This window comes from Halichoeres trimaculatus, unplaced genomic scaffold, assembly GCF_033239565.1.
Source record: "Halichoeres trimaculatus isolate MK-OKI-2021-1 unplaced genomic scaffold, fHalTri1.1 fHalTri1_scaffold_16, whole genome shotgun sequence".
Lineage (NCBI taxonomy): Eukaryota > Metazoa > Chordata > Actinopteri > Labriformes > Labridae > Halichoeres > Halichoeres trimaculatus.
This window is the reverse complement of record NW_027437194.1, coordinates 12,902,228-12,920,562: the sequence shown is the minus strand read 5'-3', so window position 1 is coordinate 12,920,562 and position 18,335 is coordinate 12,902,228. Positions and strand designations below refer to the sequence as shown.

The following is an 18,335-nucleotide window of genomic DNA, read 5'->3' as shown; positions in this document are numbered from 1 at the left end:
TGAGGTGGGCTGCAGTTAGGCCTGTCACGATAATCAATAAATCAATTAACGGAACGATTAATAAAAACGTTCTTGGTAAGTTTGCCAGCCTCGATAAACTGACACGTACATGCATTTTTGTTTTCCTCCTCTCTTTTGACCAAAGAGGCTGAATGAGAAGATTGCTCACTACGTCTATCTTACCTAACATCGGGGTGCATAGGTTCTATAGCGGATTTATAGCAGAGTGAGCATCTTTCAAAAATGCGATCTTTGGGGTGAAGACGGGGCTGCTCGCGCGTGCACACGGAGAGAGCTGAAGCGAGCGTCCTGAGGGGTAAGGAGGAAACACATGCTAATATGAGTGATGGCACCAAAGATACGGTTCTTAAGCCGCCTGCCACAGTCCCAGTGTGGGAATAATTTGTTTTTTATCAGAATGAACAAAGTGTGAGCTCATGAACACCGACAAGCTGATATGTCGCATTTGTTTGAAAATAGTGGCGACGAAGAAGAAAAAGGGGAGGTGCAGCGAAGCCTTCTTCTTTGACAATCCACTGTTACTGAGGCTTTTGGTCTGCAAAGTAAATAGAAATAAAAGCGCCAAATGGTGGGCGCTCAAAGACAGCTACATTGCCAAAGAAATGCAGCCCTTCATTACGGTTGAAAGCCAGAAATGTTAAAAATGTTTGACAGACAGTACGGATTGACTGGGAAAAGTACATGTACAAACAATTCAGGAACTGTATAAACTCCCTTTTATTTAGCCTATAGTTTTTTTTTTTTTTTTTTTTTTTGGGGGGGGGGGTTGTTTTTTCTTTAAAGACAGGGTCTATGTTTTATTGTTTTTGATTAGTATTAATTATTTTCACTGACATGTATTTTTTTCTAAAAGAGAGTCCATCTCATTTTCATTGTATTTTTTTTTCTTGTTTGTTAAATGTATTATATTTTTTGTTTAATTTATTTTATTTAAAAGATCCTGACCTTTTAATAACAGTTAAATACTCTTAAGAAATTAAAGTTTCTTGCTTTTGATATGGTGTACTCACTTTATTATCCCATTTATCATAATTACATCAATGAAAAAATTGAAAAAAATCAAAATAATATTGACAATAATGTAGTTTATCAGCAATAATATTTTGGAAAAATTATCGTCTAGCAAAATTTGTTTTCGTGACAGGCCTAGCTGCAGTAATACCAAAAACTGCCTACATGTCAAGCCAAGAGAGGAGATTATTTCAGCAGAAAGTAACATGTTAACAGCCTGGCTGAGTTGAGCATTTCCAATATGGCCTCTGTCAACGGTAAGCTTCACAACCCTGTATCAGAAACAAATTAGTGACATCACAAAGACTACATCCATTTGCAGTCTTTAAACTAGATGCACTGTCTTGGGTTAATAACACTTTTGTAGTCGTGGGCTAGTTTCTTACCACAGGAGCTCTCGTCGCTGCCGTCAGAGCAGTCCTCGTCACCATCACACTGCCAGATGGACGGGATGCAGCGACCGTTTCCACACTGGAACTGGTTTGCTTCACATTCTGTCTTTGTACCTGCAGGGAAAAACAGACAAAGAGGGGCTATGAGTGTAACTGGAGTGATTATATTCAACTGTTTTTCAATAATCAAAATTTTCTGTTTGTTTAAACAGGCTTCAATTTTTTGTTTGCTTCTAGCCAGACTCCCTGCAGTGCTGTAATTTCTTAACAGATTGTTTCAAACAGAACCAGCTGACACTTAGAGCAGCTCTCTGGAGGCACACCAGCTCTATGTGTTGAATTTTTAGAGTAATACAGTTCCTTCTCATCCTGTTTTCCAATTTTTATAACTACCTCACATAAGACTAGATCTGCATTTGGGAATTACAGTGAAATAACTTCTACTCCCCCCTCTAGTCTCACCTCTTTTTTTCTCTTTACTTTTTTGAAAGACTAATCTAACTTACTGTGGTTTAATTTTAAAAATTAAGATGAACCTGTGTCAGGAAAATAGAGCTCTGAGTCCTGAAAATTGTTTTTTGTCACCATCTGTTCTGTCATCTGAAGGACATCAAGTGTTCAAAAGGTGTTTAAGATGAAAAGGAATGAGCACAATGGAGATCCTTCAATTTTTAAAAACACCAGTTTTGAGACAACACCTGGTTTGCAAATGTGTCCTCAATGACAAAGAGAAGATTTTAAAATGGTGCATTCACCACTGTGGATGAATAATATTTTGGCCAAGGGGGGATGATAAAATGTGGTAGAAGTCTGTCAGAGTGGGAGAAGAACCAGACACCACCAAACTAAATCATGCATAAGCTCAGGGATTTGTCTGGGTCTCATCTGATAAAAGTGCAATGCAATCCAAAAAACTGTAAGACATGTGATGTCACAATTTCCTTAAAAGGCCAACATGGTAACTTGACTGTCAAGAGGATGAGGGATCCTGGAGGATTTTAAGCAGCGCGACTTTCTTTACCCCAAAAAACCCAGGAATTAATGTTTCAACACAAAATTCACCCAGACAGCAGGACAGAAAAAGTTTTATTTTCCACCCAGCAGAGGGAAAACTGGGATTACAGACTCTGTAGTTTTTGCAGTGCAGTATGCAATCTGTCATACTGGAGGCGATGAGAGTTCCAAGTCTTAAAATAACACAGTCCGACCTTGAAGCTCCCTTCAGTCTGGGCTGTGTGTCGCCCAGGTGGGTAAATGGAGCACTCCGTGATCATAAAGCCTGAGGGGCTCAGAGGTTACCTTTGTTTCATACAAAGGTCAAAAGCATTGTTTACAACTTTAGTTGATGTTTGATTATAATAATTTAATAAAGGACAAGAGCTGGAGGCCTGAAGCGTCACATGCTTCTGTACTTCAGGATTTTGTTCTCAAAGAGGGTTAGATACAGAAAGTTTTGCAAAAACCTTCAGTATTTTGTCACTGAGATTACATTAAGAAGGAAGGCGTTTTAACTGGGTCAGAAGCTCCTTGAAGGAGAGAATCATCCCTGCTGATTTGATTGTTACTGCATCAGTGAAAGGCCTGAAGCGCCTCAGGTTTGCACAACTGAAGGAGCACATGAATGAGTCTACCTTATTTATCAAATCCACACTATGACAGACTTCATATTTGATTACGCACATTTATCTGGCTAAAAACTGATATTTAAATGAAGGCTAATGGTTAAAACATCTCAGTCAACAAGTCATTTCAATTATTCATTTTGTTTACAGAATAACCCTGAGCTAAAAAGTCAGGAGTATGCAGCTAAGCAAGAGAACATGGACCTGTGATGAGACAGATTGAGACGTAGCCGCTGCTTTGGCTTTTATATCCGTATTTCCAAAGATGAGTTGGCTTCCCCTAATACCGTTTTTGAAAAGAAGCCTTTTTGTGTCTCATAACAAAAAGGGTAGACAAAGATTTAAATTTTTTTCAGCAGGCAAATGATAGACAGGATATCCCTTTGGGGTCAATGCATCTGACTCAAAGTGTGTCCATTAAATAGTGTGTGTTCTTGACAGCTCCACTGATGGTCCTTTGGTGGGAGAGTGAGATGCTCATCGAACCTTGCAGAAGAAGAGCTGTGCTTTCTTAAGGCTGTCTTTGTTGGCGTAGTGCTTTGAGTGACTGTTAACAAAACAAATGCTTTGTTGGATCTGAATAAACCATTTAAAAACACCACAGTCACAAAATAAGACGATGAAGTGTTGTGCTTTTCGGTCAGTGAAGTCTGGTGGCTTTGAGTTAAATGATGCAATGGCTGTTTCTAGATAAACAATTTAACTATCCTTCACTGGAGAGGTAACTCTTTGGAGGGATCATGGTTGCTCTTTAGTCCAAACCCACCAGCTCCTTGGGGTACCGATTCCTGTGCAACCCCCTTACTCTGGCATCTCTCTGTCAATGCCTGTCAACAGTGTTCCGTTTCTGCATGTTTTGGTGTATTGAAGTCGATGTGTACGTAGCATGTTTCAACTAGGGATGGGTACCAAATTAGGTAGTTTTATAGGCACGGATCAAATTCCGTCTGTAGTAACGAGTACCGGTTCACGTAAAATCAAATGGTACCAAGTTTAGGTACCTATATTAGAGCTGAAACGATTCCTCGAATGATTCGAGGTACTCGATTACAAAAATTACTCGAGTATTTTTCTCCGCCTCGAGGAATCGTTTAATTTTTTAAAAGATCAAAGGGTGGTATTTCAAATAGAGCTGAGGCCATATTGAGAGAGTTTGCAGACCCCTCAAGCTACAAGATACAAAATAGCAACTAGCAACAAAGCTAGCTTCTTTTCTAGAGTTTGGAGACTAATGGGTCATTCTACAAAACGGGTGCCATTTGGGTCCGCAACATTTGAGGAGATGTACAAGGCACAAAAAATGTGTTAAAGTGTGTTCACAAATTTTGGAGCTACCAAAGCAAGTGCTCTTATTGACATGCTGTATCAGAAAATTCTATTTCTTAAAGAGAAAAATTTTCATTTGAAAAATTACTGCTCTTTAACTAAACAAAAATGTATTTTATCCGATTACTCGATTAATCGATGGAATTTTCAGTAGAATGCTCGAATACTAAAATATTCGATAGCTGCAGCCCTAATCTAAATGCATCCTTGTGGCTGTGAAGGAGTAGAAGGGTAGGTGATTTTCCATGCTGGACATGAACACAGCATTGCAAGTATATACTAATAAATAAATGTTAAATTGGAAAACTTTTAAACTTAAGTATTGAACGAACTAATATTTATTACCACATAAACACACACAAGTTCCAAAAATTGGCACTGTTCAGTACCAATCACGATTGCCAGGCACCGGGCATTGGTACAGTATTGTTTCAAATGTGAAAGGTACCCATCCCTAGTTTCAACAGAGGGAACATTTAAAGTTTCCTCTAGCTCAAGAAAGTTCAAAGAATTGAAAAAAAAAAAAAAAATCTCATCTCCACAGCCCAGCTTGGAGCAGCTGGCCTGGAAAAACTGCTGGAGAAACGCCAAGCCAAGGCACCTTGAAGCGGGCTCAACTTGACCTGCGATGAGAACAGTCAGGGAAGCATAGTGTCTCCCTCTATTGACACATAAACTGATAAGAAAAAGCAAATGTCTCAACGGCTAAAGAATCTAAAATGAGTTTCTGAAGAGGATATTTTGTCTGTTTTACCCCATGTTGTTCTGATATAAAAAACCATCACAACACAAAACGAGGTAAAAACAGAAGCAGCCATGCCAACAGCCTGCAGACTTCCATTCAGCCAAGACTACGCCAGCTGTACTCCCTCCACAGTCATGCTACAGAATGGAGAGTGGGCTGACCTTTCATCCACATTACCATTTCAATTACCACAATCAAAGAATAACGGAAAGCATTGTATCGGTCTGCATTTTAATCAGAACAAATGCAGCACATCGATGTATCAAACAAACAGCTACTGATGGATGAGTGATGATCAGGGGAGAGAAACTTCTTTTAAGTGCACTACACCACCAGTAGACACTTCACCATTGCACCTGCTTGAGGTTGTTTGTCCACTGGTTTTAAAATGGTTCATTGAAATGTGTTCTCAAAGGTTCTTGTGGGGTTCAAGAAAAGGATTCTGTGAAAGCAGGCCAATTTCCTTCAAACTGGTCCAAAGATTTCAGTATGGACCTCACATGGTGCAAAAGAAAGAAAGAAGGAAATGCAAAGGACCCCCAGATTTGACAATGCTCCATGATTCAAACCACTCGGCTAAGCAGTGTAGTTTTATTTTAAATTGTATGTTACCAGGTTAGCTAATTTACCCTGCTGACTTGCACTCCTGCTGCACTGAAAATCAAAAGAACACAAGGCTTTTTGGCCCTGAACCTGACTTTATTTTAACATGATGCCTTTGAAATCTATCAAACACAGTCCCAGATAATGTGGTGCTTGTCTCCTTACATCTTACTAGAGCTGAAACGATTCCTCAAATGATTCAAGGTACTCGATTACAAAAAACACTCGAGTAATTTTCTCTGCCTCAAGGAATCGTTTAATTTTAAGAAAGATCAAAGAGTGGTATTTCAAATAGAGCTGAGGCCATATTAAGAGTTTTCAGACCCCTCAAGCTACCTCTTATACAAAATAGCAACTAGCAACAAATCTAGCTTCTTTTCTGGAGTTTGGAGACTAATGGGTCATTCTACGAAACGGGTGCCATTCGGGTCCGCAACATTTGATGAGATGTACAAAGCACAAAAAATGTGTTGAAGTGTGTTTACAAATTTTGGAGCTACCAAAGCAAGTGCTCTTATTGACATGCTGTATCATAAAATTCTATTTCTTAAAGAGAAAAAAATTCATTTGAAAAATAACTGCTCTTTAACTAAACAGAAATGTATTTTATCCGATTACTCGATTAATTGATGGAATTTTCAGTAGAATACTCAAATACTAAAATATTCGATAGCTGCAGCCCTACATCTAACAGCCCTGCGGCTGACATGTTTCACACCACAGCATGAGCCATCACAGTCAAGAAACCCAGTTGTCAAACAGCTCTGGAGGGCAGTGCAAAAAGATTACACAGAGACAGGACCAGTCCCCGAAAACAACCACACATTGTCGTCACACTCGCACTTTCATCCAGACTGCTGTTTGGAAGTCTTTTCCAAATGAGTATGCATCCATCACATCTCCAGGTAGTAAACTAAAATTCATTTCTCCAAAACACATAGTGATGAACCCTGCTGCAGCTTCACCACCCCACCTTAGGGCACACTTGACATTGTGCATGGGATTGGTGAGCTTGCGTGCAGCTGCTCACCCATTTCATGATGTAGCCCATGCTCACTCCATGCGCTGATGTTGCTTCTGGAGGCATTTTGGATCTCAGCAGTCAGTGATGCAACAGATTAGACATCTTAACACGCTATGGTCCTACGTCTTAAGCTGCTGTTGCTCCTATGAGGCCTCACTGCAACGAAGCTCAATGCTGACTCAGGCAAGACTTTCACAAACTGACCTGTGACACAAGCAGCATCCCTCTCTTACAAAGTTTATTTTGAGAGATTTCAGCTTTTATAAGATAGTCTGGCTTGGAACAGAAGCAGGGAATCTGGAGAAAGAGAGGGGGATGATCTGCACCAAATCCAATTGGATCCCAAATTCCATGACAAGTACAAACGGGACTTCAGCCTCTGTACATGGAGTGCCTGCTCTACACAACCAGCTTTTCATGTCGTGTAGAACTGTTTGAACCACTGGAGATGAATAAGTCCTGAATGGAAAAGAAGGCACACAAAATGCAGAAATAAAATAAAGAAGGTACCCAAAACCAAATTCATGGGCCTCAGAGGAAAAACTGGAAAGCAGAACACACTGACAAGACTTCAAAGGTGGTTAAATTGGAAAACAAAAAAAAACAACCTAAATCAAATTCTTCTTTAAGTTAATTTAAGTCAAGTCGCTCCTTCGGATGAGCACACTCAGTCATTTCTGGTATTGTCTTCCACACAAATAGTTCAAGCTTGTTAGAAAGCTTTCAGAGGCTTGTTCACATTCTAACAATCATCTGAGCTCAACTGCTCTCTTTTTTTTTTAAATCCCTGCCAAACAAATGTGTTTATAAATTAAACTGACGTACAGTTTTGCAAGTCTTTGATCGGGGAATCCCACCTATTAGTGCAACTTGGTTCTCCTCCAGCACTTTGTTGTGGCTTTCCAAAAAATGCTGGACTTATTTTACTATTTCTGTACTTTTCAAACAAGTTCCCAGCGGTGCCACGTACTCTTGGAAGCAGCTTAATGATGTGTAGCAGCGATCTACAAATGTTCCTTCCTTTGCCAGATTTTATCCTGTAAGGATGAAAAAACACAGCTCGTGCTTTTCTGATGCAAGCAGAGATTGTTGAGTGAAGAGGAAGTTAAAAAAGCGCTCTGCAAACACACTCCCACAGTGAATGGAGGAAAGTAAATAAGGCAAGAGCAGAGCAACCGTCTCCTGTCATTAATGAGACAAGGCATCATGGAAGGTATCTAAATATTGAGTCATACTAGAACACAGGAGCTGACTCTAAGACTTCCTTGAAACCAATGAGCTATTTCTCAAACCAACCCGTCAACTAGATCTACAAAATGTGTCCCATTAACAACCTGGAAGTCTGTGAAAATGGCTGGACATGATTGTGGTGAGGAGATTAGCACATATACACTTTCAGATCTTGTTTTATGAGTTATTTACAAATAGGGATGGGATCAAAAAATGGATCCTGTAAAGAATCAAACAGAAAAAGTTCATCCCATTTGACAACATGTGCTTAATGATTCCCTTATCGATTCTTTACTTTACACCCAAGCTGACAAATCTTAGGTCAACAATTCCAGTTATCTTAGCTCAGTAGATGGATAACAGTTTTTCGAGAAAACTGATTCAGGAGCTTCAGCTTAAAGTTTTACTAAAGAACTGAATACACAAAAATATGTGTTACTCTCCCACACTAGAGTGCTATTCAGTACATCCCAGTGGCGGCTGCTGGTCAGTCAAGGAGGGCAAGCTCATTTTTTTCCAGCCTACATCATAAATTTGTTTATTTATCTAAACGTAAATTCTACCCTCCGTGTCAGCTTGCTAGCAGCTGGAGCTGCTAGGTGAGACTACGACAGGCTGCAAGTGTGGGTGACAGGGGAAGAAGCTCTGCAGCTGTAGCTGTAGCTACTTATTGGTGAAAAGGGAGAGAGTCTTAAAACACAACGCTCATCGTCTTTAAGAAAAGCAAACTTGCTGGGGATCAATAAAGCCTCCAGATCAGTCCAGAACAAGTAAATGTACAACTCAGAAGATGCTACGGTGAAGGGTTAAACTTCAAGATTGCTGACTGGCTCATTTCACTGTCAATCAAAAAGGGATTCAGCCCCAGACAGATCATCCAATCATCATGCAGAAGCTCAGGCCAGCCCACTGCCTCATAGACCCCCAGAGACGCTCAGCGTCCGATGGGCGGGACAAAGCCCAGCGTTTATCCAATGACTGTCCAGTTTCCACAGTGGAACAACCCACTCTACACTTCCCTGCTGAAGTCAGAAGACGCCCAGCGTCCGACTGTGTTAAATCGCAGAGTTATCTGTGATAGCTAGCCGATTCTGATAAAAAAAGATGAAGGAATTCTAGCGTATATTTTCTCAATGAAATGTACACACAGCAGTACATATCACCACTTTTTGGGGAGATATTAGGGGGAGCTGAGCTTCCCTTGCAGTCTTAGAGCAACTGCACTGGTACATTCAATAAAGTATACATCTCCTCATGTACCAAAAACGATATAAACAAAATATTAGTAGCTTGATGCAAATATATATAGAAAATTACATTGATATGCTAGCGGTTAGCATACATTGGTGCAACTGGCTCATGGCTGACTTCATAACTATGGCATGGTTCAAAACGACTCAAATAAATGCTATAATCAATTCAAGACCATAGATGGCCTACTTCAATCAATAACAAAACAGTAGCTAAATATCGCATGACATAAAATTTTTACTTATTCTTATTTATGTCCAGAGATATCCAGATCCAGTGACCAATTTCATATTTATAGAAACTCAATACTAGTTGACACTGAAAACCTGTAAAGCTACTTTTTGTACAGAGAATATTCACCGGCAGAACTGACAAGGGAATAAAGAATTGGATCGATGAGCAGAATTGATAAGGGCACTAGTATCAATAAGATGTGATCAATACACATCCCCATCTACAACCCTTAAAGGACATGCTAACTGTGCAATGCATTTTACAGTTTACAGAGGAAAAGGTGTGACAGCAGTATGATCAATGACAGGCAAAATCTGAGCAATCTGAGAAACAGTTCCTCTGTGTCATGTGGATTTACAACACTCCACACATTTAGGAGGTCAGCTGTAAGTCCTGGGTCCTAAGTACAGTAAGAGAATAAAATATGAAGATAGATTCAGAAAAATGCCTCACCTGTACAGTCTAAAATTCAAATATAGGATAAGTTAACCCGAGCCATATCTTCACTTAGTTTTCATGCACTGAAATGGGTAGAAATTAACTCAATAGAAGCCATTATCAACAACATCTGCAAGATCTTGTGACACAGATATCCAAAGACTTCCCAACCAATGATCAACCAGCTCTTTCCAACCTCTGAAAAAGTGAGGCGACTTCTGTTTCTGGGTGAGCATGGAAATCTGACTGAAACCTGACCTGACTAAAAGCACCTCTCCTCACTGAAAATACTGCGATTGTTAAAAAATCAAACCATTTCCTGATGATAAAGAAAAACGACACCCTTCAGATGTTTACACACCATTGTCTTAACTGGTAATGTTTTTTATCTGGAAGAATCCACTGTCTGTTATGTTGAGTTCGCTTTTGATCAAGCTGTTGTGTATTGTGTTAAAAAAGGATTTGTAGCCTGTAGCTTGAAAGTCATTTAGCACACAGTGAAAGAGGCCGTGGCCACGAGCGCCACTTTCATCATAAATCATCCATTTATGCAGCTCATGCAAAACTGTTTGCTACACTCCCTGACTGACAATCCATGTAGTCACACTGAAACTAAGTCGCCAGGCCCCATGACATGAATCTTTAAGGTCAAGTTTTTCTGAAGCTCATAATAACCTAGAGTAACTTTAGAAGTGCTTTACAGTGACAAATGGGTTAAAACAGGGATTCAGACTCGCATGCAGTATGTAAATGAAGGGATATATTCCATACTTCCATTATGTGTTGAGAGAGATGTCTCAAAGCAAAGTCCTGGGCAGCAGAGATTTGTTTTCTGTTGATGATTGTTCAACAGAAAAACTATGGCCTTGGGGGAAAAATGTTGACTTACATTCTTCTCTTGAACAGTCTTTGAGGAAACACATTGGCAAAAGAGTAAATCATAGTACTGCCAACAACTCAAGGCCCTTACAAAGGCCAGGTGGAAAAACAGAACAGACTATCAAGGTTTAAAAACTGAAATAAGTACACAGGAGTTCTCAGGGGCTGTAATATCAGAATGCTACCACTCACACACAACGCCTGCTTAGAGGCATACAAAATGTATCGATTGCACCAATTGCATTTAAAAAGAAGAAGGTACTTAGGTGTATAAATTTGTACGGTAACATGAATTTTGATTTTATTTGATAGGGACGATGTGGTTTGACATAGTTTCATAACAGAAACTAAATCGGATGTGCTGCGGAGAGTTAAAAGCAACACCTTGTTTCAAACCCTTGTCCCTTGTTGTGCCTTTGAGAAACCACTTCATAAAATGTACATTTACCAGCAATAGAATGGCAAAAAAGTTCACAGAATAACATTATAGTAAAAAATATATCAACATAATAAACAACAAATTCTGTAAACCAGTCTAATTAGGAAGTTAATGAGACTGTATAGACCCATGAGGGTTGCCAAAGAACATTGGTCAGACAATGTATGGAAACTTTCTGATCAAGTGTTTGTTTCTGTCACCATTTGATTTGGCAGATTGGTTTCTTTTGGAGAGGAGGAGACCTGTGTAAACAGCTCCACTCCCACTATCCTGTCTGCTATGAAACCAGAGCAATAAGAAACTGAAAAAGCAGCACTCCAAAAAAACTCCTGAGTACAAGCACAGCTGGCAAACTCTTACTGAAGGTCCTTGAACGTCCATCAAATAGTTCAACAAGCTTGTAAGGTTGATTCTCCTGCATGACTCTCAAGAAGCTGAAAAGATTACAGTACTGACAAAATACAAACAGACTTTGGCTGAAAGATTCACTAACCCTGATCTAAAGGATTAGATCCTTTCACTAATACAAAAATGTTCATTAAAACATCACTATCTTACAAACAGTAAATATTATTATGACAAAATAATAGAATCAGTAAATAATTACCCTAAACAACATTTAGTTTCTTTTTCCACCTCAAACTCAAGTTTTTTCAACAAAACCACAAACTTTGAATGAAAGGCTAGAGGTACAGTGTCATCAACATCATGAGTAGTTATCTGAAAGAAAACTGAAAGTCTCAGCTTATCACGAGTCTGACCTATTGCTCACTGCTGACTGAGTTGACCTGAGTCAGAGTGCATTCTTCAATCACTTTAAGAAAAACCTCCACACTAACTGACCTCTGAGTCATAAGTCCATCATAAGGAGATGTGAGACAGAAATGTTATAACAGAGCATCAGCGTTTAAAAGAAATAAATATCCGTCAGCTTTTCTGGCTCGTGTTTTGAGCCACAAAAAGTGAAAAAACATTAAACCGGCAGTTGCACAAAAAATGTCCAAACACAATCAGCTAGAACATAAGAGGAACAAGTCCCTGGTACCCCAAATTATGGATACAGAATCAAGTGTGTATGATCATTTTTGCTCATGAATTACTTCTTAAAAATACTTACAGAAAAAAAGAGCCTTTCTGCCAATGCCAAAGGTGCCCTAGAATTTTCACCTGCCTCAGCCAGCATTATGCCTGCTTTTGGCAGGAAGCACATGCTAATTTTGTTCCTTTGCATTTCAGCAAGTCCCTAACCCATTCAAACAGGGGATACATAAAAGAACGAGGGAACAAGGACACAGCAGCTAAAACAGCTTGTTTTACACTGAATTAACCTAGGATTGCAAAAAGAGAAGCTACAAAGAAAATAAGGATTAGGTTTTCTCTGTGACTCAGTCAAAGCTACTCTAAACGGTTCCATGTAAAGAAATATAGAGCTAGAAATGGGAATGGTGAGTTCATTTTAATATCAGTTTGGAAATGATCGAGCTGTTGCTCATTTTTTGCAATTAAATTAAGAAATATTTGAAGACAATAAAATGCATTATTATATTTCCAGCACTTTGAGAACGCCACCTGCTCTAACAAGCGCCCTGGGGACTTGGTGCTGAATCTGCAGAAACCCAGCAATGCAATTATATAGGAAAATATCTCAAATACTTGACAGGTTTTACATTATTTTGCCAGTTATGTGCATTAAAATGAAAGTCAAACTGCTTCAAGCTGCAGAGACAGATATTTCCCAGTGTCTTGTTTAAGTGTGTATTCTCTTGGGTCATTTCTCCAGCATCTCTCCTAAGACAACCATTGACTTCCTGTCTGTAGAACTGCACACCCTGCACTTTGATCCAATCAGCGCGATAACTGATATCAATAGTAACCTGAAGTGTACAAACCTGTACCAGAGTGTTTTCCTTTTCTCTGCAGTGTCAGGGGTTTTAGCTGACACTGAGAGTCTGAATTCTCTGGGCTGCACACCACTGCCACAAAATCAAAAACACAGCATTCATTCTTTTGTCTTGTCAGAGAAATCTAGTATCAGTTCATAATGGAAATATAAAACATACGAACACAAACAGATCAGAGAGCTTATGACAATCTAAAACTTAACCTAAAGGGATGAACAATCAAGTCTTGGTAGCAAGGAATGCCATGCCAAGCCTCAAACCAGAGGTTTTTACTCTTACAAAGCTGGTTCTCTTTTTAACCTGGCTTGGTTACCACAGTGCTTTTTTCAGCACTCCTAGCCTGCTTGGAAACTCGGTATCAGCCAAAAGGGGTTTCAATATATTGGCATATCGGATATCAGCAAAAATCCAATATCGTGCATCCCTACAAATTTCCATCCAAACGATTAATGGTAGTAGCTTTGTCTGAAAGGCCACGGAGCCTAAAATGCCCTCAAAAAAGAAGAGGAGGAAGAAAATCTTTGTTAGCAAAGAAATGCAAAGACATGCAAAGGCAGCCTGGTGATGTTTAGTTAGCTTCATGGTGAACTGTAGTGGCGTTGTTCCATCTGCTCTGATTGGTATTTCTATCTTAGTGATGCAAGCCCCCAAATCTCCCGATATGACCCCAAACTATTTCCAGCTTTACTCTTCAAGCCTGGTTCAGGATTTTCCCCTGTGAGTTCTTCAGTCAGCGTTCTCTGTGCACGTGGTGCTCAGAGGCCTTCATCTTTCAAAGACCTTTTATTTGAATACTACAATCAGTGGGAGGCAGGAGCTTGAAATCATAGACTATTCAATGTGATTATTATACCTCTGCTGATAAATCCAAGTAGATTCAACAGGCACGGAGCTGGTGTGATCCATCTACTCCCCCCAAATAGTAAATCATGGGGAGCTATATACATGCTGTCAAACTGGAGGTCATGGTAATGTAATTTTCCCCAGTAACAGAAATGGTTGCAGTGTTCTCCTCCTCCTCCTCCTCCCTCTGTCCACCACCCCGCCCACTTCAAGAAACAAGCACACCCCCACAGCCCCCTCCTCTTATAGCAGAGGATCTGGGTCTAGCTCGGTATCACAGTAACCGTGGAGGAAAAATACATCCATTTTAATCAGGCCAGCGTCGCTGCTGCTTGTGCTCTTCCCGCTATCTAATTCATGCGACGTCTCGTTCAAATAGGCTCGCACGATCTCGATCTGTGTGAGCATAAATGTGTGTTTGGGTTCAGTTTGGAGCAGAGAATGAAAAGGAGGTGTTGGTGGTAGTGGTGGGTGTATGCTGTGAGGATTGTGTGCACATTACAAGCACTAGTTTTGATTCAATGTTTCCCCTAAAGGCCATTTTCCACGGTAGGTAGGAATTGAAGAGACTGAAATCTGTGCATGACACAAGCAGCCAAACACAGCACAGTGTGCCTCTCTGAGCTGTTCTATAATTCAGGCTGCATGAAAACTAGTGCTGATTTGATTAGTAACTGCATTAATTAAATTATGCCAAAGTCATGTTAATATTTGATGTACCCGAGGCAAAGAAAAGTTAGCTCCACAATGTCAGAGAGAGGCTGTGACACAGGAATGCCAAACTGCATCACACACCAGCATTTTTTATCTCTAAAGAAATAATTTCAGTGGGTCAAGGAGCAATAAAGTGAGCTACAAGGGAGATTAACTTCATTAATTCAAATCATTTAGACAAAAGTGAAATGAAAGGAGCTTAAATTTTTAAATAAAGTTCAAAGTTAAGAAAATACTAAAAACAGTCGCTGATAACAGGGCATGCTGCCTTACACGTGGAGGCCAGCTTATATTTTAACATGCACGTGCATGACTTACACGAGTAAGTAAAAAAAGTTAGTGGTAACCCAAACTGCAGTGGCTGTGAAAGTGTTTTAAAGCTGTGAATAAATCAACCTTTTCTTTTTTTATTTTCTATCCATATGCAGATGATGCTTTCTTGAACGAATCACTTTATCAAGGAATGTGTGACATTTCCATTGATGGTCAGTGAGTGCTGAGGAAGTCCACTGTCTGCTCAGCTGTGATGCAGTTATATGCTGCAGACAGTGCTGAGATTGACATTAATTGTGGTTTTGTTCAGTCGGTGCCACAGTTCAAATTAGAGTTGCTGAATTGTTTTTGAGTCTCTTCCTGTTTAACAAAAATTAACTTTTGAAAAAACAAATAAATAAATCTTAATATGTTCTGTACCATAAAAGGATGCTTGTAAGCAGCAATATATGCTAATAGTTATCAGTAAAAGGCTGACCACTGAGAAATAGGTGTGAGTATTGGCAAGAACCTATCGATATGATACACATCACGATACTTGGGTCACGATACGATAATATAAAAATATCACGATATTGTGATATGTTGCGATATTTGACCAAGTTAACTATTTGATTGAAATCAGCTTTTCTATTTTATTGTGGTTAAAGGGATATTTCAGTTTTTTTGAAGTGGGGTTGTATGAGCTCTATGTGACCACTAAGGACATTAGATACAGTAGAAAGTTGTCTCCTTTCCCTCAGTAAGACACCGACTGTAATCACTAGTGATGAGGAAATAGGCGCTAACAGGGAGAGACCGTACCAAATTCAAAGGCTATTTTCTCCCTACAAGAACTAAAATCAAAAAGTAATACCACAGTTTAAGAGTACGATACATAGAATAATTTTTAAGTGCATTAAGTCTTCTGAAATATCAACATTTATCCGGACCTAACTAATGCATGTATCCTTCCGCGCAGCGCTAGCGCGCTCCGTCCCCCCTCCTCCTTTCAGCTGTAGGGAATGTAAACAAGCTATGCTACAGGAACCAGTTACAGACATATATGTTTATATTTCAGAAGACTTAATACACTTAAAAAATATTTTGTGTAGCATACTCTTAAACTGTGGTATTACTTTTTGAAAGAAAGTCATATGCCATGTTTTATACATTCACTTTCCTTAAAAACAAAGTGCATCAAGTTTGTCACTTAAACTACTGTGACAGACTCATGGTGCAAAAAAATATAGGTTAAAAGACGTAGTCATTTGGTGAACTGATAAATGTCTCTTGGTGTAACCATTATTACTCATAAAAAACTAATATTGTACAAAACGTGACTATGATCATATTTTATCAGTCAACTATACTCTGAAAATTAAAGTTAGAATGATTTTAAACCAAGTGATTTAAGAATAGTGAGAAAACGTTAATGTTTATGCAATCAAAATCCACATCATCAAGTTTCGGAGTACATTATTTTGAATAATATTTGAGATTACATTTATTATACAGTTTATGGGCAAAAAACAGTGGAGTAGCTCTTCAGGGCCATTCACAGCAGCAGATGTTCAGAAGACGTACTGTACTTCCAATCTGACTAAAATATGAATTTTTATTTACCTAGAGATCGGCTCTTCAATTTACTTGTTGCTTTTTCTCTACCACTGGTCCAAAGCAGCTGACCGTAATAAAGTAATAAGCTTAAGCAAGCACTGAGCTACTCTTAATGTTTTGGGCCTTATTTAAAATCATTGTACCAAATGAATCTGTGATCATTTCAGCACAGATTTGTATTCATGTTTGTTGTTATACATTTCAAAAAGGCTCAGACACGGGAACTATGAACTAAAGTAACCCTATACCTGCAAATAACAACTTAACCAAATCCACGGTGCTCATAATTAGCTCTTTATTTGAATCACCTGTGGTGGTTAATGTGCCGTGATCACCTCTCCTTCCAAGCTTCCAGCTGCACTCTCTGATATCGTTTCAATGAACTTTAGCCCCTTTTCTCACCCTCCCAGCTATCTCTCCCTCTGTCGGCTTCCACTTCAGGAAGAAATAAATAAATAACTAAACTCGCTGGGGGTGGTGATGGCTGAGGAGAATCCCACAGTGGGCGTGAATGAGAAACCGGGACACGCACAGACGCCAACACATGCAGCAGGGGTTTGTGCTGCGTGTTTTCGGGGCTAAATTAATTGACCGCAGGGCTAATTGGCCGTGAATGAGCAACGACAAGCAGTTTCTGTACAGCAGGCAACACAAACTAAACGGGCCTCTCCATCCCCCTTTTTCCCTTTCATTTTTAGTTATTGAGCTAAAGCACCCAGTCGTACTCAATTACTAAATAAGAGGACGAAGGCTCTCCTTTAGAATAAACTCAAAGCAAATACACAAGAGACAATGCCTTCTTTGAGCCCCAGAGACGTTATTCCACGGGGTTCCTTTGCTCAGAAGAATCACACGGCTGATTAGCACAAGGTGTAGCCAAGCACGGTCATTTCTTCAAGGAGCAGACAAGACAGGTGCACAGCTCCGGATAACAGCGTTTCCACAGCTCATACACACATACACACAAACCACACGCGACACTATCTGAACAATTACACAGTGAGCTCGAGACTTACCGTGGACGTCAACACAGCGCTGAAGACATATCAGAACCGGCAGCAGAAGGATCCCCGGTGTCGACGTGACCATCTCTCGCTGTGTAACGTGCGGTTGTTAGCTGAGCGCTCGCGGGCTGCCTCTCTGCCCTGCCTACCTTCCTTGTGGCTCGCGCTGGCCTGCTTGCTCTTTGATTGTGCCGGTTCACGCGCAAATCACACTTACACACAAAAGGCAAACACGCACACTCACACACAAACAAACAAACACACTCACACACTCACAGAGGAGAACGGCCGCCTGTACCGACACTACCAACCGATCAGCAGCACGCGCAGCAGAGAGCTGTGACCGGAGAAGCGCCCCAAGAATGAAACAGAGGCGACCGACACGCAGACCACGCGCCTTTTGATCTCGTTGTATTATCACGCGACGCTGGGGCAGTCCGGGCTCCCGTTCTCCCCTCTCGAGCTGAAATCCATTTCCGAAATATGACGGTATCGAGCGGCCTCGGTGACCGGTTTGTTAGTGGTGCTTTACAGAGCCCGTCACAGCTGAGGAGGATTTTTTTTTCCTCCTTCAATACGTCTTTGGCACAGTGTTAACCCTTTACTGTCCGCGTGGAATTATGAAATAATGAATGGATCCCTGCAGCCACAAAAAGAAAAATATCAGTTACTGTGTAGTCTAAAACATGTGTTTTATTTTTGTTAAACTGTTTCAATGTTAAAGATTAAAAATGTAAGTCTATTTTAGCCTAGTGTGCAAATATTTAAGTTGTTGTTTTTTTTCTT

General features: G+C 39.9%; 1 protein-coding gene across 2 annotated transcripts in view; it reads right to left on the bottom strand.

The window, feature by feature from the left end:
* The window catches only part of vldlr (very low density lipoprotein receptor), a 69,117-nt gene extending 51,026 nt beyond the window's left edge, over window positions 1-18,091 (bottom strand). Inside the window, exons 1-2 of one of the 2 annotated variants that reach the window (XM_074689816.1) lie at window positions 17,562-18,091; window positions 1,419-1,538 (exon numbers count right to left, since the gene is read on the bottom strand). In XM_074689816.1, the coding sequence (XP_074545917.1) occupies window positions 1,419-1,538; window positions 17,562-17,634 (193 nt within the window). In that variant the 5' untranslated portion in view covers window positions 17,635-18,091. The remainder of the gene's footprint in view (window positions 1-1,418; window positions 1,539-17,561) is intronic. The other variant, XM_074689817.1, reaches the window with a different exon arrangement.
* Window positions 18,092-18,335: the final 244 nt, after the last annotated feature.